This window comes from Falco naumanni, chromosome 14 (assembly GCF_017639655.2).
Source record: "Falco naumanni isolate bFalNau1 chromosome 14, bFalNau1.pat, whole genome shotgun sequence".
Lineage (NCBI taxonomy): Eukaryota > Metazoa > Chordata > Aves > Falconiformes > Falconidae > Falco > Falco naumanni.
The window spans coordinates 3,474,102-3,500,848 of NC_054067.1; the positions used below are offsets into that span (position 1 = coordinate 3,474,102).

General features: G+C 36.3%; 1 protein-coding gene across 4 annotated transcripts in view; it reads right to left on the reverse strand.

The window, feature by feature from the left end:
• ATRX (ATRX chromatin remodeler) overlaps window positions 1-26,747 on the reverse strand; it is an 86,470-nt gene that overhangs the window by 50,659 nt on the left and 9,064 nt on the right. Inside the window, exons 2-10 of one of the 4 annotated variants that reach the window (XM_040614638.1) lie at window positions 24,382-24,494; window positions 21,360-21,415; window positions 19,429-19,481; window positions 17,775-17,899; window positions 16,295-16,414; window positions 12,493-12,602; window positions 10,336-10,403; window positions 6,501-9,409; window positions 3,237-3,315 (exon numbers count right to left, since the gene is read on the reverse strand). In XM_040614638.1, coding sequence (XP_040470572.1) covers window positions 3,237-3,315; window positions 6,501-9,409; window positions 10,336-10,403; window positions 12,493-12,602; window positions 16,295-16,414; window positions 17,775-17,899; window positions 19,429-19,481; window positions 21,360-21,415; window positions 24,382-24,494 — 3,633 coding nt within the window. Of the gene's footprint in view, window positions 1-3,236; window positions 3,316-6,500; window positions 9,410-10,335; window positions 10,404-12,492; window positions 12,603-16,294; window positions 16,415-17,774; window positions 17,900-19,428; window positions 19,482-21,359; window positions 21,416-24,381; window positions 24,495-26,747 lie in introns of those variants that run through there. The other 3 variants (XM_040614639.1, XM_040614640.1, XM_040614641.1) reach the window with 3 other exon arrangements.

The window sequence follows — 26,747 nt, forward strand, 5'->3', positions numbered from 1 at the left end:
GCTGTATGACTTCCAGCACAGGCCTTCAGGTAGTAAAAAAAAAAAAAACCATAAAATCTCTGCATTTCATTCATTTCTGCCACTGATCTGCTGTAACCCCGAGCATGTCATACTGTCCCTCTCCTCCTGATCTAAACTATCGTGAGATTTGTATAAAGGCCATTTTCCCAACATGTGCCTTACAGAATGGGACTGTAATCTTAACCAGGGCAAAAAAACCCCCAACTCTAGAATAAAGTAACAGTATATATGTATGATTTTACATAAATCAGGATTTAAACCTATTTTACCTTTGTAAGAATGACACCAACAATATACATTTTAAAAAAATGAATTGGTTACTATGTATTTTTGACTTATGCTAAAGAAAACATTTTTAAGAAAAGACAGGCAAAAGTGGAAGTTGCCCAGGGGCTGCTTAAATCACAGTATAGGACTCCTCTGAATTATCCTTCAGACACTGCAGCAAAAATGCAATAGTAGGTGCAACCTCTCACGATGTGAAGTTAAATTCACATAGTAATTTGCACCATTCTTTTTTGTGAATTTTAAGAGTGCCAATACAATGCACTCATTTATAGATTGACAAAAATCTTGGTGAGATAACGTCACTGTGAAAATAATTTTTCTTCTTAGAAAGTCAGTTTCAAATATTAGTTAATTATCATGATGTATTACCACCAATTAGGTCATATCAACTTACACTTAGTGTTCATAAATACCTACTAACTCTATGTAGAAGTAAGGTTGCCCAAAACAAGGCTTTGGGCCAGGGAGGATGTTTTTATGCAGCTAATAAAAGCCACCTTCTTTCAGCTGAAGCACTAGTGAATTAAATGGGCCTTTGGTATATTACTAAAAAATTCAGAACCATTTAAAATATATTTTGAGAGATTAATATTTGGATGAAATGTCATACACATTTAAAAAAAAAAAGTGAGACCTGCCAAACACCTTGTTCTAAATACTGTACTGCCTTTGTTGAAACAGTCCGATTTTCAAGCTGTCAAGAGTTGTATTAAATTAAATGCTTGGACAAGAAAAACGTTTTACAAAAATTTATTGCAACCATCAAATACTTGAAAGGCATTCTGCATTGAATACACTATTAACTTGTTAATAAACAAAACTACTGCAAATATATTGAACAGTACCATTTAAAGATCAGAAGGACCAATAATAAATAGTTACACAGCATAAGATGAAAGCATACAACACTGTATGTCATATTAAGACCCACTTGGATATCGCATTTTGGTAAAGATGATTCCAAGACTATTAATATTCATGTCATGCACATCCAAAGGTATGCAAATAACAAGAGCATCTAAACTAGAGACTTGCAAACATGAGTTCCCATACTACAAATACCTCGTAGGTACTACATACCCTCTTTGGCCTGGAAGAAAATAGGCAACTTATCTGAATAGTAGGTAAACTATTTAAACACTCTGTGTTGAGTAAACAGAAGAACAACCTTTTAACTTCTTGAAAGTTGTTCCATCTTTTTACATTTTGTATATCTGATTTTGGTGCCAAGTACAATTCATGATGGATGTAAAATTAGACTGCAGTTACCAGTTAACAAGTCTGAAGGTTGACAAAACTGTTTATTGACAAAATGCCTCCCCAACTCATTAGTATATATTCAAAATATTCCCTAAATAAAAACTTCAACAAAGATTCAGTTCAAAAACAAAGTACAGAAACTGATTTTTAAACCCCAAATTCATATTACCGATTTGTTATCAGTTGGGTTAACTCATTTCCCATGTATACCTCTTAAACTAATAATTAAGATCTGTCAGTAACATTTGTAAGGTAAACACTGAATTTTGACAAAAGTATATTGGCTTAGTTATCAACCAGAAACACTTAGGAAACAAAAAAGAAAAGGAAAGAAAAATCACGGGCTGAAATTCAAGAGTAATTTTTAAAAATCTTGTATTAGTATGTTCTACTTACAACCCTGTGCTGTCAAGTCCCCAAAAGAGCATCTTTCTTTAAAAGCTGAATTATTTGATTAAATTTGATGACTGAAAACAAGCAAAAACTACATCAGCAGCAGTATTTTTGATGCTAAACTGAGGTCTGTAAAGGATATTAAAACAGTGTTTCTAGGAATTTACTTCAGCCACAGATCAAAGCATACAACTCTGTGAAACAAAGATACCATATTCTAAACTAGTAAGGCTCAGAAGAAGAAAAGGAAGACTCCAACAGCAACTGTGCAAAGCTATGAAGCTGGTCCCACACATGAGATTATTCAGCAAAAAAAATGAGTTTCTGAAATACTGTGTAAAAATTTGTTGAACAACTCTTCAGTCTAACTAAAATAACTTCCAAAAAAGAAACTGTGGCTTGTAATTGAGCAATACTTCAAGTTACGCGCCCACTCATTAGGAAACAAAGCTTTTACATTTTCTAGCCAGGCTATTTTTTATAACTACAATGGTACTGGTGAAATACGACACGTCTTAACTAACTATACCTTACATAGATTAATTTTTATTGAACTTGAAACTGAAGCAATAAATATAAGCCACAATTCTGAAAAGATCTATGCAAAGACTTAAAACGTATTAGTCTCTTCAATACCAGTTGAGCCTATGCACAGTGCTCATAGAATCATAGCCTTAACTATCACATTACTTACTTCAGGTGTTCTTTAGTGGATTAAAATTCAGTTTAATTAACAGCTGAAAATATCTAATACTGTTTTCTCCACATTTGTGTTTTCTCTTTATTGCGAAAAGGTGTTTCAATTAAAAAGCAAATTTTTTAAAATTTAAAATTTAAAAAGTAACAGTAATAACCGAGTTCAATCTGAAAATATTTTAGTGCTGCACATTGCACAGATGCAAATTTTTACTTTCTATTCATGGAAGTAGCTTCACTTCACATTTATCAGAAGTAGGCTACCTGCCTGAATGAAATACTTGTCACAAACCTCACAATTTCAGTGGGAACATAAAATGGACAGCGCTGCAGTGCTTTTATAACATACCCTATGCAAGGTGTGTTAGCTAACACTTCTAAAAACTTTCTTTGCATTTCTGGATTTTGGCCTCTGTTTTCTGGCCCCTTGTTCAAACTTGCGGGAAGCCCGTGAGCGAGTCTTTACAGGGCAGGCAGTCGTGGTTTTTACAACCTGCTTGCTCTTCCGTTGCGCCGGTTTGCGCCCACACCTAGGGTGTGTTATAATCTTTTTTAAGTCCTTACGGATGGTATCATACCTATTCTCAGGATCGTCATCATCATCATCTTCCTCCTCCTCCACTGGAACAGCCCTTGATTTAGTCTCTCCCTCATCTCCTGGGGGAGGAAGGGGAAACAAAAAACCAGAAAACATCAACACTTAATAGGTGTAAAACCAACAACAGACAACACAGCATGTGAACTATTGTCTCCATCAAGAATGCCCATCTAAAAATACCTTGGGCATACCATCGCTTCTCCATCAGGAAACAAAAAAGCCAGTTATCTATCTTGACATGTACAAGTAAATATTTTTACTAATAAAAGCATCTAGTTTTTTAAGCAGCACTTTTATCCATGTTATGCTTGCTACTACACGCACCTTGCGATTCTTTCCTTATTACATACTGTGAAATTGTGGGGTTTTTAGACCAAAACTGTATACAGAGACTGAATACTCCTACCTAGGATTCAGAAATTGAGCTTCCCAGGACAATTATTAGCTCCATTTCAGAAGCTCTGCTACTGACTTTGTGTAAATTGAAAAGGAGGTCCAAACAAATACATTACCGTCACTTATGAAACTTAGGAGCTACCCTGCTGCCATTAAGTACTCAAGAATAATAATCCTTGCCTATTTTTGCTTTCAGAGTATCAGATATAATACATGTACATGTGTTGTGTATGTGTGAAGACTTAAGCTTTGAAAACTACATGCGCTACCCTTACTGCAAGTTATCAAAACCCAGCTGCACTACATGGATACAGTCTCATACAGAAAGCGTATCAAAACCAACAGCATGGGACACGTAATAGCGGAGGAAGAGCACAGTATGACACCAGCCTTCAAGCTCCTCTGCACTCTCCTGGCTGAACCGAGAGGAATTCAGATTTCTACTACACTCCCAGGCCTTTCCCCTTTCTCTCGTTCTTCTGACTCACGTGTAAGTAATTTTACTCCTAGTTAGTAAAATAAGGCTTAGGAAAAGAGACCTCAACATTTTAATGAAACTAGATTCCCTTATTCTTAATTGCTACTGCTTATTTTCTAGCTAGGTGGGCTGGACTAAGACGAGGCTCACTCCAAGCTGTTTTAACGTACACCTGTCCTGGAATTGCCACGACCACGATGTCTGACAGGACTGTGTAAAGGTCATCACAGAAAGTCCCTCACTCTTGGGCTTAAGAAAATAGAAGTAATTTGTTGGTTAAACCAGATTCTAAGTCTCATTCAACGATCAACCTACAGAGCTTGTTCAGACACAGAAAAGACTAACTTATTCACCTATTAAGCCAAAAGCAAACTGAAGAGAAAGGGTAAGTTTGCCTCCTCTTAAAAAAATACAACAAAGGCAGATTTGAGTATTTCCAAGGTCAGGGACTCCAAAATTTCACAGGGCAACCAGTTTCAGGCTTTGACCATCCTCAACATCAAGGATTTTTTCCTAGTATCAACAGTTTTCCTTGCCAAAAATTGTACCATGTCCTCTCATCATGCGTCTAGCTCAGTCTTCTCTGTAACTACCCATTAAAGTGATTACAAGACAGCAATTAAGACTCCCCATTTTTAGCATCTTCCTCTCCAGGCTAAACCAACCCACCTCTCTCTCAGTCTGACTCTACTATCAATCATCCCACATCACCATCTCATTTTTCCAATCTGTACACTATAATCACTCTTCCATCCAATAGTTACCTAATCTTTCCACTTGTGACTTGCAAATAAAATAATCGCTCCCACTGCCTCAGACACCTTCTGATATATTACAACCAAATTCTTCCTCCTGGGTAATTTCAATACCAAGTCTACGAGCGTACACCGTACATGAGTAAAAATTTTTTCTTTTTAAGTATTTTTCTTTGATGGTCCTGTGATGCTGAGAACTGTTGCGTATGGGTTACTTTCACGAAGTAACATCAGTTGTCTATCCATGGGGAGTATTTTAACAACCATGGCAGCTACCACATGAAAGATGCTAGTTCATGACTATGCAAACCATTTGTTATTTGCAATCTGCCCCAGCAGTGGCACTACTGAGAAAAATAGTTTTGGCAGCCATCAATGAAAAGTTTCCCAATATTACATGCAGAAAGAGGCTACTATCTAAACTTACTTCATCAGAGGACCTCGAGAAACAAACATTACAGTGCTGTAACATATGCAGGATAAGAAACTTACTTTCCAACTGTTATTCTACAATGATGCAAAGCACCATTAATCAAACCTTGATTTCTTACAGGGCTCCAAGTCCACAGTAGGATATAGCACCTGTTTTTATTGTTGTTTTCTTGTTTTTGAGAAACTACAAATAACAATCATCTCATTTTGCATTTACTGTCTGCCTCCAAGGGCTTTTTGGGAAAGCCAAACTGCAACTGTGCCTCTTCCGTTAGTTTCATAAACATATTGGTGTTCATTTTTCATTTAGTTGCAGCTTCACAAACTACTGTATCTGAGCCAAGAGTTACAGTAAAGTCATGTACAGGAAGTTCTATGAAACATTAGAAGCAAATAAATTAGGAAACAATTCACCTGTCACAGTAATTAAAACAGCAGTTAAGGCTTCATTTTTTCTAGCTGAAAATTCATTTAATAAAACCATGTGTAACATCCATATAATGTGAAAACCACCCCTCCTTTTTAAGTTCTTTAAAATCAAGTGTTCCAACTCTGAATTTCTGGATTTCTTTCTAATTTCCTAAACATCTAAGACACTGATGAAATAGCTATCTTGGCAAGAGAAAGAATTCTTACTATTAAACTTGCTATGAAAATAATAAGCAATGACAGATTTCTGTTAACTGATACCAGCTGTTCCAAGGCTACATGGATCTCACAAGGCATGACGATCATCTGCTTGATTTTTAAGATCTATGCTAGAGTGCCGTAGTCTTCCAAGTGATCTCTAGTGCATAACCAGGAGCTGACAACGGAATTCACTAGATACCTACTGCTTAAGGCCAGCTTCTGCTCTATCGCACCCGAGCAGCCAAAGAGAGAAATAGACTTTGGAAAGCTGCACTGCAAGGAAATACCTGCAGCAATCACAGACTAGAGCTTCCCGAGCCTCTCCACCTACAGTGACATCCTTTCATCCACAAGTGACAACCTGCACAAACTGAAAGGGCTGCTTCCAAATCAGTATCTTAACTTCCAAAACTTAACCGGCTGCAAAGGTTTAAATGCATAATTACCTACATACTAATATTTTCGCTTCTAGGTTATTCAATGTCACCCAAATCTTACAAGCTTGCTCCATTAGTGTATTATTAATACAGGTAGATGAACATCTGTTGCACACCTGATGACTGACAAAATCCTGTAGCAGCAGATAGTATTAAGGTTTCAGTCACTGGCACAATTTTCTGCTCGTCACTGCTTCCATCACCTGATGAATTCTGTTCAGCATCTTCTTCCTTATCAGATGAGGAAGAAGAAGTAACCACCACCTTTGCTGACACTTTCTTTTTTGAGTTAGTCTTCTTACTTTCTTTCATTGATCCTCTTTTAATCTTTTTCTTACTGCCTTCGTAAGACTCATCATCAGAAGAGGACTCATTCTGTTCTTTCTTGGAAATTTTCTTTTTGTGACTTTTTTTTTTCTTTTCTTTAGTTTCGGGTTTTTTTTTACTCCGTACAGCATCTTCAGAAGAACTCTCTTCTTTTAGGGGAGATTTCTCAGCATCAGAGGATAAATCAAGCTGTACTCTTTTAGGTACCCTCTCTCTCAAATTATGCCTTTTCTTTTCTTTGAACACTGGTTCATTTTTAGTTCTGTCATTTTCAGAAGAATTGCAACTTCCTTTCTCTGGAGATGACTTTTCAACATCAGAACAGGAATCATCTTGCTCTTTCTTGCAACTTTTCTTTTTCAGTTCTTCGGATTTCTTCACTTTGCTTTCTAAGCCTTTTTTATTCTTGAATCTGTCTTTTGAAGAATCAAAATTTTGTTCTTTTTTTGCAGATTTCTCAGTACTCTCTGAGGAAGAATCTTCCTGTGACTTTCTCTTTTTCAAATCCTTGCTCTTCTTAACTTCAGTTAGCTTTACACTTTTAGGACTACTCTCCTCTTTCTCCAGTGAAGATTTCTCAACATCAGAAGACTCATCAGGGTTTCCCTTTACAGTTTTTTCTTTTAAGTCTTTGTTTAGCTTTTCCTTAGCAGCTGACGCCTTACCAGTTTTTTTATCTTTAGGAGAATGATTAATCTCCTTGTCTCGGGAAGACTTTTCAGCATCATCATCTTCAGAAGATTTCTCTTTCTGTTTCTTCAAATTTACCTTTCTCTTACTACTTACTTTTTTCCTCTGCTCTTCTTCAGAGGAATCATAACTATCTTCTTTTCGAGAGTATTTTTTCTTAGCTTTTTTTGCAGACTCAATTTTACTCAAAATTTTTATTTCTTTTTCCAACTCAGAATCATAGTTCGAAGAATCTGAATAGTTTTGTCGTTTCTTTTTAGCAGCAGTGGAATTTTTAGCCAATTTGCCTCTTTTAGCATCTAAATCCGAACCCGAACTGGAACTTTTTCGTTTTCGTTTTCCATTTTCATCCTTCACTGGTTGATCCTTTGAAGTCTTCTGATCCTTTGCTGGTGCTTCACTATTGCTATCAATTTCTGAAGAATTGTGACTCATCATAGCTACTTCTTTAAGAACAGCTGGCATCTCATCAGAATCTGAGCTATTATCTAATACATACGGCTTTTTTGATTTAGAAAGTTCATTAGGACTAGGACCATCAACAGTATTGTCCGAAGAATTTTTGTCATTTTTCCTCCTTGGTTGTTTTGATGATTTTCTTTTACGCTTTTCGTTACATGTGTCATTGCTATCTTCCTCTGAATTTGATGTTAAAGGACTGATGTCTGTTTGGCGCCTCAGAGGTGTAGTCTTCACACGTGGTGATCTTCTGAGATCAGATTCCTCTACCAGTGAGACAGTTTCATTCTCTGTGGAAGGTTCACTGCCAGCATTATGATTCTGTTTTACAGAATCACAGTTTTCTGCTTTAGGTATGACATCAACATCCTTATTCCTCTTTTCTAGTCTGCTGTCTTGATCTTCAGCTTTAACTGGAGACTCTGAGAGGGAAACAGGAGTCAATTTTACGACCAATTCTTTTGTTCCTTTAGCTGATGATTTTAACTTAGTACCACCTTCAGTATCTTTCACAGGAGCATTTGATTTCATACTTGAATTTAGAGTCATGTCATGATCTGTTCCTGTATTTCCGTTGTCTTGCTCATCTGATGTAACCTGAACCTCCATAGCAGATTCCAGGGTCTCAAAAATATCTTCAGGAACAGATGAGGGAATGGACACTATATCCATGTCTAAAGCCTCTGTGCTATTAGGTTCATACTGAGGTTCTTCACTTCTGCCAGACCTTTTATCTTCACCAGAGGTACGCTTGTTAACTGTTTGTTCCACTGTTGGAACACTTTGATCCATGGGCTCACTGCCAGGTTGTCCTGATACAACTCTTTTCTGTGTCTTCACAGTGTCATCCTCTTTTAATGCCACATGTTTTCCTTCATCTTTTTTCACCTCATTTTTTTCTGATATAGCATCAGGTTTTTTCTCTGTGGTATTTTTATCTTTGAATTTAACATTGAAAGCTTGAATCTCCAGGTTCAGACCTTCTTCTAGTGCCAGATGAGCTTTTTTCATGTCACTCAACACAGATTTAAAAGCTTTTAGCTGACAAAACTGCACAGTTGGGCTTATTTCCATATTTTCTGCAGCATTTTTCAGAAAGTTTACAAAACGAGAGTTCAGATTTGTTGTAGTTTCAATCAGCTTTTTTGTCTTCTTCAACAAGTCCTTTGGCACCATTAGTGCTTTATAAGAATATGTTATTGAACCTGAATATGAATCATCTAGGTTTTTTTCTTCACCATTACAATTTGAACTACTTCTCTTTGGAGAAAACTTGACTGTATTGTCATATATTTTACTTTTTTCACTTTCAACTCTGATCTTTTTTTTGTTTTGTTGCAGTAACTGTTCTAAATTTTCAAAGACACTGTCGCATGCAGTGACCAAGTCCAACAAAGGCTCTGGATGGCAAATATAGCAGTGCCACTGGTTATTTTCATCCAATATAGTCGATAGCTCCTTTCGACCCAGGTTGCGCAAAATGCACTTTTTACAGAAGGCGTTATGGCAAAAGTCACAGCAAATCAAATTTCCACCTTCAGCACACCACCTGAAATGAGAAAGAAAAAATATGAGTGTTACCTCCGTATCAACAAAGTGACAAATTTGACAAGTTCACTTATTTTTCACTATTTGATGAGGAATCTGCATGTAAAAAATTCAGCCCACCAATGGATATCCATTAAGTGAAAACATTATTAAAAGCATGACTGAAAAGCACTCAGTTGAGAATTGGAAATTAAGAAAGGTAAGGTATTAGATTAACAATTCACAACGCTGAAATGGTAAGTAGTATCCAAACAGTTTCAGCACCAGTTTTAAGTAAGAGAAAAAAATGTGTTTTCCATACTTCTCAGTATTTGAAGGGAGGGGTGGGGGGCGGAAGTAATTTATTCCACAGCGAAACAAATTAGCTTCAAAACTTTTGAGCCTTAACTGGTATACTACTACTGCAGGCACATAATAAAAAAAAAAATCCCACATGTTTTTTGATCTACGTCTAAACTGCACAGTCTTTGATGAAGACCTGAGAAGTAGCTAACAAGTAAGCTTGTAGGCACCACAGATCACACAACTTTGACTAGATTACACATTCAGGTATTTGCCATAAAGACAGAGTAGTACTTCAGTATTTCAAATGCAGAAGATGCCTCTGGGAAACCAAGTTTCTGTGGCTCAACATTTAAAATGCCAGATTCTATTCCCAGCTTTAAAGTATTTGTAAGGTGGCATGCCATTTAGTTAAAAAATGTCTTACAAGTGTTTGCTTTAGATTTCTTTATAAAAAGTTTTCCTGTTGATTACTAAATTAATAAATAGTATTCAAAAAAAACCCTGGAGCTGAGCATTTCTTGGTGCAAAACAATTGTACTGGTCTTTATCTGTCAGTTATTTCATTATTGCAAGAAAAAAAACCCAACAACCCAAAACAAAGCATAACTGCTGTGGGTGTTACTTTGGGTTTTGTACACTTACCTACACTGTTCATCCATTCCATCTGAATCACAGCTGATGTCATCGCTCATGTAATACTTGTAGCAAGTCTGTAAAGAAAGAAATAAGACAAGGAATTTTTTATTAAATCTCAACTGGAATTTAGCAATTCATATGATTTCAGCATGTATTAGAAGCAAGCCATTAAAAGCATCAGAAGATCTTCAGCATTCTAACTCTTATAAATCTGTTTCAATCTAAAAAACATCTTCCATAGATAAAACAGGTCGTAAACAATGAATTCTTATTTAGATGGCTCAAGGTTTATTTGAAAATTAAATAGGCTTTTGTTTGATGGCTGCATATTTGCATATTTTAGAACATCATCTGAATGTTTCTCTTCAAAACTATGTTTTTTTCCGTTTCCTAGGTAAATCAATAGCACATCTTCCCTGACACAATTAACCCTACATAAATAACAATTTTCAGCTGTATGCTTCTTCTGTTAGCAATCGATCCCATAAGGCTTTTAATAAAAAGGTCTTCAGTATTTATCCTGATGTTAACATCCAAGGCTTTAATTTCCAGGTGCAAACTAAGCATTTTCATTGAAAAATTGGTAAGAAAAAAAAATACAACTCAGCTAGTAGTAATAGTGGCTTCAGTTGCTCAATTCTTTAAACCAAATTTTGAAGGTGTGAGATTTTTTCCAGTTGCTGGTAAAGGTTCTCCCAGACTTGCAACTCTGCTTTGAACAGGGATCAATACAAGCTATTGGCTAAATTCTATCCTTTTACCCAGTAAATTCAGAATCAAGAAGAGGCTTCAGCACCTGAATTTAAAATTATGATGCCCCTTTATCTGGAACAGTTACACACCTATTCAACTAACTAAACAACAAACAACAAAAAACCCAGTAAAAGCTGATGTTTAGACACTCGACAGAACATTCATAGTCAAAGGAAAACAGCTTCTCAAGTCTGGCACTGTTCACCTAAGCAGGAAAAAAATAAGGGAAGAACTAGGCACAGAAAGTAATGGCAGACATGGAGTATGCAGATCAGGGACTTCCATTCCTCTGTCTTACATAACATAAAATCATGTTCAATTAAGCAAAGATACAGAAAATTTATGGGGAAACAACACATCATATAATTATCTAGCAGAGCTCACAGTCAAGAGCTGCTAATGAACCAGAAAACTTCAATGCATCCCAAGAACATGTGCAGCTACACGTTAAAGATTTTCAAATCTAGGAACAAGGGTTAGGACTCCAGTGAAGGCTGCAAAGAGTCATCTTGTAAGCTGATTTTTCTAAAGCATATTTTACAAAAGAAACAAGCCCAAAATGAATAGAAGAAATGAGCCAGAACATTAGACTAGATGGGCATACCTGAGATAGTATGTCAGCTTAATATGTAACATTAATTGGGAATTAGAAGACAAGCAGAAGGGGAAAAGTGGAATGCTAAATGTGAATTGTAACAGAGATCCATCTCTATCTCTCTCTTTAGAGATACTTCTGTAAATACAGAATCCCTACAAATGTGGAGATATGCCAGAGAAATCTTTGTATCTCTTTGAAAATTAAAAGAAGTCCCCACAACAGGACATAGGGATGTTTCCTTCCCCCCACCTCTTCCCATTGTGGGCAACTCGTGGCCTAACTGAAGCCAACATGAAACCACGTAGCTGAAGACCCAGGTGCTGGTTTTGGGTTATGGACCAGGCCATCATTACAGAGGCTGCCATAAATTAAAACGATCCAGGAACAGTATACAAGTAAAAATGAAATGGCCTTGAAGCTCCTTTTCTGCTTTTTATTCTGATGTTGTTTTACCTACAATGCTTTACCAGAAGATTCAGAATTGCATCTGCTGTTGTAATATATTATGAGTAAGCAGAAACTTCAGACACATCATTTAACATAAAAAAATCACTAAAATTACAGCCTTAAAACTGTAAAAATTAATTACAGAGAAATCACAATGAGTTTAACTGGGGTAAAAGAAAACAGGAACACAAATCTGTAAGTTGTATTTGCCTTTTTGTTTTCTGCTTTTAGTTTCATTAATTGCAACAGTTAATGACTGGAAAGTTTATTGGCTAATCAACAAGAACTACTCCCACACAAATCAATTAATGTGACATTTCAAACAAAAACAAACAGTACAAACTGTAGAACTGCTTACCACGTACCTTACAAATAAGAACTTTCAGTGTAGGATGTCTATAGATTGAATCCTTTTGAAAATGGTTCACCTGTTGCCCACAAGCTGTACAGCTTACAATTCCATGTAGTCCTTCCTCTATAGAGAGGATTATAAACCACACATTAATTGAATCTGTATATACCTATTTCATTCTCTTACAATATTTTGGCCTGCTAGGTTTTTCATATGCCTTTATTTCTTTACCACTCAGCATCACAGAAATCTTTCTGTAACCACTTGCCATTTGAAGACTGACAGAATTTTCCTATGATTTCTGTACTCCACTTGGGGCCAAGATACCACTTTTTTCCTTTGAGAGACTTAATTTGGATTAACTGGCCAGCTCATGAGAACGTGTCTTAAATAAAAATTGTTTAAAAACAATTTTAAAAACCCAATCATCAAAACTCTTTCAAAGCAGCTCTGATATTGTGTATAACCTTCCTCATTTAATCTTTGTTCATAAAATATAATTTAATTCACGTTTGTATTATGGCATTTCTTTCACATACAGTTTTAGTTTCTCGAAAAGATGGGAAACTGTTACAGAAGATGCATGAAATCCCTATAATACTGCCTGAAAAAAAAATCTTATCTCACTTTTCATTCCCTTTTTGATGGTGGTTTTTGGGTTTTCTTTTGGTTTTTAAACAACAATTTTGCTGTAATACATCTTGCCAATTGCTCCCACAGTTAAGTGTGCCACTCCGCTGCTGTCTACATTCAGTCAAGAAAGCCCATCTTTAATGTCAATCCCCCAATTCACTTTGGAAGCTGGTGAACTTGGGGTTAGGAGCCTCACTATATCCCAGGCTGTTAAGCTGACTAATACTGTAAGACTGTTTTGTTTTCAATGGCAGTGATGCTTTCAAGAAAAAGCAAAATCATTTGTGAAAGCTTACACTCTCAGTTCATATACTTTCAAAAACTTAAACTTGGGATCAAGCAGATCAAGGTTTGATATGGGATCACTTAACAGTGACTTGTCCTTTGCTGTCATGTTGAATTAGTAGTATAGGGAAATTAACTCAAATGGTTAACTTAATAGTTACAGTCAGAGTACAGACTAATATACTTTTTAAAAAAAAAAAAAAATCACTACCACAGAATTAGAATCAGGCACCAACCACCACAATGTTAAGGAACTGAATGAACGTTCTCAATACACAATACAAGCTACTAGCAATCTGCTACTGAAGGACGACCTCAAATAGCTCACAGGCTGGTAAAACCAACTAATCCAGCCTTTACCATTCAGTGAAAATAGCAGGTCTGCAATTCCAGATACAAAATTTGTTATTCTCAGTTTCAACGCATGCATGATTGTGGGCAAAGCACCTCTTATGACCTCAAAACCAGCCCTAACGCCTGTTTCAAACACTGCTGGTAAATCTTGAATAAACACACCCGTCCTATCGTACTACTTGGAAAAGAATAGCACATTCTATTATACCGAGCTGCACAGAAGCCTACCCAGGCTTTGTCAAACATCACAGTCCTTAAATGGATGCAAGAATCACAGGGGCTGACAGCCAGCTGAGGGAGAACAAGCTATTCACTGTCAAGCCCCGAGCCGCTTCTCCCTTCTCTACAACTTTAAGGGGAAGCACTGCTGCCTCCTTCCCAAAATCTGCAAGTTGACACCAGGAAAAAAAGAGGATAGTTTAGGAGGCAAACCTTTGTAAACTGTGTTACTACTACAAATGATGATGATCCAGAGAAATGAAACTACTATTAATTCATTAATACTGAGAAAGTACTTAAAAAACATTCCTAACTATGAGTTTATTAGCAAAAATACAACCATAACCATTCTGCAGTCAGAAAATTTGAGAAATAAGGACTGACACAATGCCTCTTACAGTCTTGGATAACAGCATCTAGAAACAGCTAAAAAGGCAGAGTTCTATTACTACCACTATTTCTAACAGAAACAGGACACACAATTCCGAACAAAAATGTGAAGATGCACTCTGCAAAGAACAACACAGACTGGCATTTTTTGTTTTATTGTTATTATTTATTTACTTGCAGTGTGCACAGAATTCAGGATCTCACATAGCTTGGAGTACACGCTTACCTGCTTAAATCGGTAATGCTTAACATTGTACCTGCACAGGCTAGGCACCTAATTCTAGTAGCAAGGGAAAGGTCAGTGCCATCTCATGTAACAAGACTTGCTGCATCCAAGTGTAGCATAAACAGATCTGCACTACCTCTTCTGCGCATGCCACAAAATACAACTGCTTTGACACATTCCTAATGCAGCTGCTCACAGCAGACTGCAGTGATGTTCCTCACCTGGCTCTTTCCTGGTCTGGAAGTGAGGACAACACAGGAGCAGGCAGTACCTATTCCATTTCCCCAAAAGTTGACAGGAGCTTAGCACATGTACTGGATAGCTCTAAAATCATGTCAAAGATTATCAGTAGTGACACAAACAAAGCTGACCTTGCCCTGGATAAAGGTATGCCTTAAACAAACTCTTGATGTTCCTTCCAAAACTGCTATCTTACATCAGACACCAGTACATGTGTAAGCAGCCCAGACACACAAAGGCAGGCCTGCAAATTCTCGAGGCATGAAAGAAAAACAGCTGGAAGGGCAGGTCACATGAATTATCCTGGTGACGCAGACACAGGCCACAAAGCTCAAGCAGAGGAGTCCTATCTTTTTAACACTGCACCCCTAGAGATTTCTGTTCAACCTCTTGTAAAACTGTTATAAACACAAATGGAAAAAGCATTCCTATATGCTGAACAAGACATCCTGCATTAATAGAATGGAACTGACTTTCAAAGATTAGTAATTTAGAGAAAACGTTGATGCTGAAAATGTGATTGAAATCATGCATGAGCCCATATGTATGCACAAGCACATTTCCACAGAGTCACATTTCACTTCTCTTCAGCTACAGATAGAGAAATAGCACTTATTAAATTATAGTAAGACTTTAAAAGAGAGCAAGTATCTCAAATCATAACAATGGGTAAAATTAACAGCATGTAGAAGAGCTGTATGAAAATCCTGGGTACTACTGTAGGTGTATGAACTAAGCTACTGCTAGTAGTATTAACAAAAATACCTGCCTTGTTACTGGCTAGTTTATACATAACCCTCCCTCTCCTTTAATTTTTGAGGGGAAAAAAACCCCAGAGAAATTAATTTCTGTTATCACTATCATCTACCTAACTTCTCCTCAGTTTTAGCAGCAGCTATAGAAAACCAGCCAGCAGAGCAGCTTTTCAAAGATAATCCTTAGAAGGGCCCACTGGTAGGGAATTTCCCACAATTTAAAAACAAAACAAAAAAGTCTTTGGATTGTTAAGAGGTTTTAGGTTTCTTGTTAGCTCACTGGTTCGTAATACGCCTATACACGTTCCTGCTTAAAGATGGTTGCTTTCTTGGTGAGTCAGTGAATGTTCCCATATCAATAGTGTTCCAACATTATTCCTTAAAAAAGGAATGCCTGTAACACCTGATTGCAACCAAGAAACTGTTTTGAACACAAAGCGAGAAGGTCCATATGGAGTACCTAATGATGCATCCTATAGCTACTGAAAATAAGAAGTTTAATGAGAACTAATCTTAGCTTTCACTGCTGCATTGCAGGGGCAGCAATGGAGGCTAATTTCAGCCAGCTAAAATCTTTAGTGAACAAAAAGCCAGAAGAGTGGAGGTATTTTTAGGATAATTTATTAGAAAAATGAACGATTTTTAGATGTACCAAATGTGGTCATAAGCAACAATTTAAACACGTTTTAATAAATGTTTTAAATTGTATTTACCTCCACGCTTTTTGGGAGCTTCAGGTTTCATTTTAACGGTATTTCTGCTTCTAAATTCAGGCCCTTTAAAATCATCTTTGTCTTCATTCAGCACTGGCTCAGGCTGTACAACCACTGTACCTAGAATAATTTTATTTAGAAATTGGAAACCATTACACATCCAAATGAAGTGCAAAAGTCCTGTTTAAGTAAAAGCCAACATAGTACCTTAAAAAAAGTGCAGTCTGTTGACTAAAACTCCACAAACTTTTGAATGCACAGATGTTCACAGGAAAAAAAAGACACACACACACAAAAAAAAGCCACCACACATTTCAAACTACATCTGTTTTGCAGTTGTAGGACAAAAGCCAAAAACTCAATGGGCTATGAGGAGAAAACTCTGCTCTCTCTGCTCTGATGCGGTATGTGCAGAACAGGACTGTCATACTGCTGGGTGTGTGTAGTACAGGAATTTGCAGTGCAATGCTACAAATAAAAGACTTGGGTTAGATCACTTATATCTATCAAAAGCTATAAAAAAAGGGAGAGTAACTCCCCCTTTCTCTCTCTTTCCCCCCTTCTACCCAGTTTCCCTCATCTAATGAAAAAGTGATAGAATAAAATCTGTTTTGCCTTCAACAGGATTCAGAAATTTACTTTTTTATTTGAACAGAGTACTAATCAAAATTATGTGAATGAAAAAACATCTTTCCTACTGAAGAGCTCAGTTTTAACACTTTTGCTATGAGGACACTGGAAACAATCTAACATTCTGAAAGAATTATTGAAGTGACTGCTGTAAACACTTATTCTAATGCAGTGAACAGTAGTGGTCCCTCCAATTTTTCCTGTAACTTTCAGAGGTAAAAGATGGGAGAGATTAACTGAACTCACACTACAGTTAAGAAGAGCAGGGTGTAGGCTTATAGTATTCACTGTTTTAAAAGGCGTTATCCAAAAGTACCTATAATTTCATGGGAGAAATAGTACCTAGCTGCAATGTACATATATTCCCTCGAAAATGTGCTTAAAAATAGATCCAATAATGACATTACTCGCCAGATTTAGTTTTGCTTTTGTTGATCTAATTGTTAATAACCTCAAAGACAGAACAGTAAAATAAGTAAGACTTGCAAAAGACAGAGTTTGAGACTTCTGCAAAAGAACAGAAATAAATTATTTCCTGTTTCATGTTGGGTTTTATACACATGTCAGTAGGCATCTGAAATTAAAGTCACCAGCACATCCTGGTGTACCCACAGATTAAATTATGCTGGGTTCAAAATGAAAGGTGCTTGGTTTCCTCTTCTAAATGCAGGGGGGGTGTGGCGGGGGGGGGGAAGCACTAGCATGTATGTCTAGATATAAAAGCCAACAGGACCTAAGACAGGCATTTTACTAATACATGTGCATTCCAATTAATTATTTATGCTGCATCATAATCTTGGCTAATTTGCTCAATTCAGAAAGACATGAAACAACGACAGACATGAACTACCTTTAGGCAAACTTTGCATATCAACATCGTTTTCTGAGTTTTCATTTGAAATATCTTCATTTACAGTTTCATCTACGATTTGTTCATCATCTGATCCGACATATTTTGTTACAACTGTAGGTTTCCTGCATAGAAAAAAAAATACCATGACACATATTACATACTGCAATACAGCTAAGCCTGGTGCTTTGCAAGCAAAAAACACTGTACTGACTGAGGAAACCGATGTTCTTTTTAAATTCATTTAAGAGTTTTATGAGGTGGGATGCTCTGAGTTATTACAACAAACACATCTAAGCTAGTTTTCTTATTAGAAACGGGCTCCCTTCCTATGTTAAATAAAAAGATATAATAATCAAGTATTCTTGTTTCATAGGCTCACTGTATTATTTTTTTTGTAAAATCAAGGTTTGATGCATTTTTAAGAAGGTATGCAGGAAAGTCACACTTCTAGGAATAAAGCCTAAATGAAACACAAGTGAATGTCTGCTCAGAAATTTTATACATTTTTCCAAGTTTAACAGGCAGCGCAAAGAGAACACACAGATATTAGCAAATGACAAAAAGCAGCTTGGCAGAAAAGATGCTTGCAATGAAATAAAGGAAATTCAGAAAGAAATGAAAAAGCTGGCTGTTGAATAAAAGGACCAGTTGCCAGAATTTCACACAAATGTAATTTGGAATTGAATCCATTAAAATAAGTAAGCTTACTATGTCAGGACAGGGAGATAAAAAAAGAAAAAAGAAGAATCTTGAGCATAATTTTCAGTAGTCTGAAGGTATTATGTGAACAGGCACAGTATGATAAATGTATGAATGAAAATACCTTTAGTGATACGGGAGAAATTAAAGCCAAATATAAACCCACAATTGCCAATATAGAATCAAGACAAATAGAAAAGGGACAATTTCATTCCAGTGGCCATGATAAAATAAATTCAGATAAAAAGGAGAGTGAAGAGAGATACACACCTTTAAAGAGCAGTAGTAAGGCAGCTGTTGAAAGTCTGCATTTAGAAAAGCTCACCTATCTATACAGTATAATAGGATTTAAAAAAAACATCACAAAGCACATAACTTCAATGAGCATCAGCTGAGAGCAAAAGATAAGGAGTTTTACTAGATTAAGTCTGCCATTACTTAGGTCACAAATAATTTGTCTCCTGTAGGTTCAAACTGGTCGGTAAACAGTTAACTCCATACTTTCATCAATCAAAGAACAAAAAAGGATTAGGCAGAGATACAGCAAATGGCAGTTTCTGCACAGGACAACTTAATAGCACATTCTGATTCTACAGTTTCCCAGCGGTAAAAGTACACAAAGTCTTTTTTCTGTATGACCCAATTTACATTTTTGGAAGAATTATTCATGGAGAAATAGCAAGAGTGAAGGAACAACTGTGTCTCCAGGACAAAGGTGTTTATACAGCATAATCTTGTTGTCTTTGTTAATAAAAGTCAAGCTTTATGCTGTTAACCTTTGAACTGAAAGATGGTTTGAATTTAAGTTCACTATAAGGCATTTGTTTTACCATCACTCTGCGAACTTGACGGATTTATTGTGGTGTATACTGTAACAGTATACACAGGTGCACAGTGCATGGACTTTTCTGTAGTTTTACATGCCAAAAAATAGTTTGTTTTCCAAACCAACCTTTTTGAACGTGATGATCCTGTGGATTTCATTCTTTCTGAAGAACTACTACTCTAAAAACAAGGAAAAATTAAGAAGTCAGCACATTTGCAACCAAGTGACGTGTCAACAAAAAGTTTCTTACATTAACTAGAACACATCTCAGAAGTGACCAGCACTCTTTCAAAAAAAAAAAAAAGAAAAAAAGCATTAATAAAAAGTAGCACACAACATCAACAGTCATGCCAGTTCACTTAAACTAAATCTATGGAGTTTCAGATCAGTAGTAAGATTGCAAGAAGTCATCATTCTTTTAAAAACAGGTGTCACCAAACTAAGTCACTAATGCTCACCAACCTCCCTATGCACAAAGCAACTGAGAGCACACTGTTACAGGTTGAGATGTTCAGAGAGAAACACTGCATGCATCTCAAGCACTGACTTCATGAAATTAAGGCAATTCTCTCCTTGCAATTCTCAACAAGCATGACCTGCTGAAAGTTCTCTCAGCATTCTGGAGAAGGGCCTCAGAATGGCTCATGATCACTGGTTAGCCCTACTCACTAACAGTTCTGGGGTCTCCTGCTCTGGGTATCTTCACTGCAATGTTAAGTTAAACGATTATGATTGTGTTCCTGCCCACGGCAGGGGGCTGGAACTACAGGATTTTAAGGTCCCTTCCAACACTACCCATATAACGATTAGCACGTGGAAGAATGGCCTAACTCATGAACACCCACCTGTGTCACTACTTTCGTGCACTTTCACTTTTTTTTTTTTTTTTTTACAATTCACTGGGACTCTTCACAGCACTTAGTACTGCAGTAACTTATGCAGGTCTATGAATGTTTTTCACACTATGTGAAGAAACCATCATATTTTCTGACAGATACAGAGGGCTCCTGAAGGCTGGCATCAGGGAACTATCACTAGTATACACCAAAGAAGTGCCAGCAGAATGCAGACACTTGTTATCTGTCTCATATGCCAGAAAGGGCTAACTGTCTTTACAGGAAAACTGATTTTTCGGAGGTTTGTGCATGCATATCGTTACTAGGTTTGGACATTATAGAATAAATACCTGAATTTACTGCAATAAAGACAAACAGGCAGGACAGTGACACTTGTGCTTTTTCTACATATTAACATATTGTCAACCAGAATGTTTCCAACACAAGAGTACATGTTAGTAAGACATACTACGTGAAAAATGTCATTTAACCTCTGTACCACATCACATAGAAGAAATCTGCTCATGTTTAATAAAGGTCCTGTACCTCCATCTTTTTTCTTTTTTTTAAAAAAGAAAGTTGTCCTTTTAGGCAAACATGCTAAGTACCTAATGTTATCTGAGTAACAGGGTGTAAGTGTAAATATGAAGTAGAGATCAATTATTTTAAACCAAAAATAAGGGCCTGTTTACACATAAGCCGAAGAACAGAACAAGGATAAAAGAATATTAACCAATTTTTTTAAAAAAGTAAAACTCACTTTGCAATATACTCAAACTGAATCAACTAACACCACTGTGCATTTCTTAACAAAAATGCAATTGTATACCTCAGGTAAGTAAATAAACCCTAACTCTCTTAACTGTGTTAAGAGACTTTTTTCCCCAGGAATTACTGTGCATCAGAAAGACAATTAAGTTGTCCAAGTAAATTAATGTATTTCAGTAATTTAAAAATAAAGAAGGGGAGGGGAACAATGGACACAGAATTGCTTGCATATGCCTAAATCAAAGCGAGTAGAATTCAAAATTTAAAATTTAGATTTTATTTTTAAATATTTTACAAATGTTTCTATTCAGCAAATATGATGACATCTACTGCATGGCTGTGACAATATTCTTGAAGTATTTACTGTAAAAGCAACAAAGTGAACTCAGCATTTCCTACACTAGCCATTCTGCCCTAATAATGCAACAAGTTCAAAATAATTTTTATTCCTACCTCTTCTCTATTGTTCTCCATTGAAGCTGGACTACTTTTAGGTTCTCTGCTTTTACCTACAGAGAGAAATTAAAAGAATCCACTGAATTGCAAGAAATTAATTTCAAGTTCTTCACACTGTACATCATAGCATTGTTTATGTTTCGCTAGTGTGAATACAGATGACTGCATGACCTTCAGAGACTAACTGTTGCACAACAAAACACAGTCCACTGCATGGCCTAAATCTTACAGAAATCATTTAGAAATTACTTTAAGTCACTGATAGGCTGCCTTTCCACTGGTGAAAAAATACTGGAAAAATCAAAGTGCAACTGCATAGGCAGAAACAATATAGTTAGTGCATTTTTTAAATCTCTAAGTTGTTCTTCATTTTCTGTTACACATCTTGACATTAAAAACACAGTATTACATCTGAGACCATGGAATCACAGACAAAAATCCCATTTCATTTAGGGTATGACAGAGAATTCCCACTTCTCAATCTTGGGAACTGTAGCATGTAAAACCTAAAGATATGCAACCTATTAATACCTGTTCCATCCACCATTCCAGGTAACGGAAGGAAAGTTTCGAGTTCAATAATTCAATGACATGTGTATGAAGTTGCTCAAAAGGCTTAGCAATAGCAGTATTTTAATAGATGCACTACTGACAAACAGCAAGCAAAATGGTAGTATAATTACAGGATACAGATCATGACCATTTGTGATTTTAACATAAAAATGCTAGCATTGCAAAACTTACTTATCCTTAAACTTCAGTTTTGGGAGAAAACAATCAATTTTCTTTTACACTGAAAAAATTAAATTACTTTGATTAGAAAATTTATTTTGGGTATTTGACCTAGGCTGAATTGTCTGGGTAAATTTCAGCCAAAATTATCCAGCCTTTCTGCATGTGAAGCTAACATAGAAGGAGGGAATAAAAAACTGAAACAAATTTTTTTGCTCTTTTAAGTACCTAAAATTTCTTCTCTGGAATATTACAGGTATTCCCGTTTTGACTAAAGAACCTGGTATTTGGAAGAAGGGTGATATTTCTTCTGGAAACTAGATGCTGCCCACCTTTTACCCAAGTGATAAATCCATGGAAAATACCAGTTTACACTTGTTCAGCAGAGATTTCTTTCATTTGGGCAGCCACAATCTGCAAATGCTGTATTCAGACTGCATCTGTGCTACCCCCAAAGTAACTGCTGAACATGCTCCATCATTAGTTTCTACATGTGACCGGGTGGTACATGAGCCATCCCCACAGCATGACCAAGCACGATGCACCCCCTCACAGCTTCTTGTGCTGACCCAGCTGCCCATCCTCCATCCACCTCAGGGCTACAAGAACGCAGGACTTCCCCTGTGACTGCTGCTCTCGGGCAGGGGCTGGTCACTTCAACCAAGAGCAGGAAGTCAGTCTCTCCTAAGCTCTCAAGTGATTCTCCTGCTGGTACCCATGCGATGTAGAGGAGGTAGACATCCCATTTGAATGCACAAGATAAAGAAATATTATTAAGGCTGTAAAATCCAGTTCTCAAAGACTAAGAAGAGCGAGAATTAAAGTTAGTGGAGCAATTTCACTTTACTTATCATTCCTAGCACACAGGCATTAGGGTACAGTTCAGCTTCATAGCAGTGCACAAGACAGAAGTGCTCAATGAGCAACTGCTTCATATTTTAATTGACCTGTGTGTGACACAAACATGTTCTGACTCTCCTGAGCCACAATTCACCATCTTCATCATCACATCCCTCCTCACAACAGTCTACCTAGTAGTTCACATATCTTCCAAATGCTGAAACTACACAGGGTCCATTACTACATAAGGCTGATTTGGTCCAAACCATATCTATCACTTCCACACTGAACAAGCATTCTGTGGACTGGGGGCGGGGGGGGAAAGAGCTGCTAAAGACACTATCATTACGCACAGGAAGTTGGGAGGGGAAGTAAATTTGCAGTTAGTTCTGGCATTTCCTAATACTTAAATGTTTAATTCTTAACTTTTCAACTTTAATTAAGGTCTTTAAGAAATAAAATCTGAGATGTCATAATCAACACTGAAACAAGCCTGCTACTAATGAGTAAGTGTACCCCTATTTCAAAGTGAATCTGTATTTTAAGTCAAGGAGTCAAATTCTACTTTGTAACTACAGAGGATAAATGGAAAAATTTCTTTTTCTCAGTATGCTCCTCAGTAAAATTTCACTTTGAGATGCATCTACATCACAGTTTAGTTTATTATTCTGCTGAAGTATCATATGAATAATTTCTTCCTATGTTAACAGTTCGGTTTGATGCTGACATAAGGAGATTAGCACCACGTGGCAGCACTGTTGCAAGACAAAACATTAAAAGAGAGTAATTGCACACCAGAAACCTACATAAGTTTATTACTTAGGACAACGTGAGTTCGAAAAATACACTAACACAGCCAACACACTCTCAATTTAACCTAACAGGTTAATTTAACAGATTTAACCTACTTAAATTTGAAAACAAATTTTATTTATACTGTTATGAAATAATTCAGCTTTTTATGACTGCAATCAAAACAAAGGGTTTAACATTTGACCTAATGTACGACTAGTGTTTTCCAGAATGATTTTGTTTTCAAACATTTCCAGACTACATACAGAAACTGTTTTCAAATAATTATGACAGCACCCTCTCCAGAACATCTGTAACTACAAGAACTGCAAAAGCTTTACTTCAGCAGGAAGAAACAGTAACACCGAACAATAAAGCCATAGCACAGCAAATATATGCATGTTTTCCGTGTCATGTTTCATAGAAAGTAAATTACCAGTAAGACTAGTTTTCCACATTTAGAAAAGATTCAGAACTGAAAGAAAAATTGTATCAAAAGCCTACTGTATATTTATTAAGATATCACCACTTAAATCACATTAGAACTTTGCATAATTGCCCTAGTGAAGTCCAACATAGTGAAATCCCACCACAAAGTTACTTGACTTTAGAACCATATACACACTGAAAATAAAAACATAGAATGTCTTTTCACCTATAGTTTTGGGTTTGGATAATGCTGGAGGAGAGTTGGCGTCCTCAGATTCTTCTGATGACTGAGCCAAGAAGTCATGAAGTTTCTGCACCAATGTATTCAACTTGCTTTCACTGTTAAAATACAAGTAAAACTTGAAGTTAGCTGTATTATCTCACTCTAATTAGCAAGCTTGAAAGAAATTATGCTTAATTAATATACACCTACAAAAGAAACCCAGTTATTGCTTACACATTTATTTCTGCAAGAGAATATTAAAGTAAATAAAAACGATATTATTTTGTTAAACTCCAAGTAAAATAACAGGTGCAGCCTTATTGACAAAAAAGCACTAAGGACTCTGTTAACAGTAATAATAAAACTATTTTTTTAATATATTTTAAACAGTAGAGACTGTTTAAAATTATTTACAAAATTCAAGAAAGTCTGTGTGGTAATGCTGCTATGAGCTGAAGATAGCAAAAAATTCACTTAAGATTCTACTTTGTCAGAAGCTGAACAGGTAAAAATAATAAAATCTGCATTTTATTACCAAAATTGTGAACTCTGGGGATATAACACTCTAGAAGTAACAGCAGAATTTCACCTACAGCCTTAGAAACAAACATGTCCATCGAGTATGACAGTTCTACATTCTTAAACAAAGCTTACATTCAATCAGCCATGTACATACACAGTATATGCTGTATTTAGTCCAAAGAACAACCATGTAGGATCAGATCATTTCTTGATCTGTTTGTACAAGAGTTCATAATTAATTTATAAAAAACAATACCCTGAGAATTTTCACTAGGCCATTTTAGATATCAGAAATTGTTAGTCTCGTATATACTCATTACAGTAAAAAGGCAACACCTTTATCCTGTGTTTTTGTTAAAAAACTATACCACTTCATAATCTACATGTTACTCCCTCTTTTTATGCTGTTTATTTCAGATTTTCTCCTCCTAAAACTTTCACAATTTCCCAGGACAAGTGCCTTTTCCTGACTGCAAGCACACGGACTGAGGCCAAGGGCAGTCACAGCACAGACCCCCTGTACCACAAGTCACCACTCCGCCGTTTGTCACTGTTTCCCTCCCAGACAACATCAGTCCTCCAAAATCTGCCAGCTGGTATGTCTGAGTCATCCTACGTTATCTGCTACCAGATACAGGTTTTCAAACTGCTGAACTAAGGTACCCCCTTCGTAAGTTAACCCAGTTAAAGGACACAGGCTTCCATCTCCCCCTTTTTTATCTCCCGTTGCTTTCAAAGTATCTTCTGATAGCAAGAATAAGTAAGGTTTTCTGTCCCTGTTTTACAGGTTCTAGGAATTTTTTGAGTATTTATCAGAAGCTCAATCCACTCACCATTACCTCCTCTACTATTTCTCTGAACACATCAATTTATTAACTTCTGACTTTCAATTTAACTGTGATGGCTAAGAAAAATAAAAAAAATAATCACCTTTTTTATAAGAAGGACATGCAGATGAGCACTCTTTTGAGCCCCAAGTGAAAGGGTATGATCACATTAATGCAAATGACTATTTAAACTAGTGAAAATAACCACACATAAACCAGCATAAAACACCCATTGAAAAAAAATTATCTGTAATTCCTTTAAATCTTCTGAAGTACTCAAAACAAAACAGCACTTTGTAATGGAAAGATTTTCTGCATGAGTAAAGGACACTTTTCTTTTGAGACTACATACATACAATCAATCACTTGAGCAACTCTGAAAGAGAGTGTAACAAAGCCTGTTCTACTCTCAAGTGTATCTTACAATTTTTCTCTCAATCTGTTTAGAAGTCTTTCCCTCTAATTACTGGACTCACGCTGTTACACAACTGCCAGTCCCTAAACCTGGGCTTCCCCTTCTATCATGGATGGAGGGCATACTTGGAAAACATCACAGAAAATGGTAATGGTACACTTCAGTTTTAACAGATAGCATGCTCTACTTTAGAAAGGAGATTTAATGACAATTTATTCACTTTAAGTTAAAAAATCAAGAGTTATTCAGAATTATTTCATAGCAAAAGTGCATAAAGAAATTTTATATCCATTCCAGATGGTCTGAAGAACCACTGCACATTTATAGAAAGGCCACAAAAAAGTACATTTTTGGTAGTGAAAACAAAAACAAAAACACCCACACATGGAATTCTGCTCATTTGGTTTATAAATAACTTGTTTTGGTAACAGCACTTTAGAAAAGAAAATGAGAACTATAGATGAATTATAATATTGTTCTCAATACAAAACAAATTCAGAATATTATCATGTGTCTTCGTGAGTAACAGTTGGAACACTACTACCATTTATTAACTCTTATCCTAACTACCCTAAAATTATAATTTTCAGAGCAAAACGTTCATG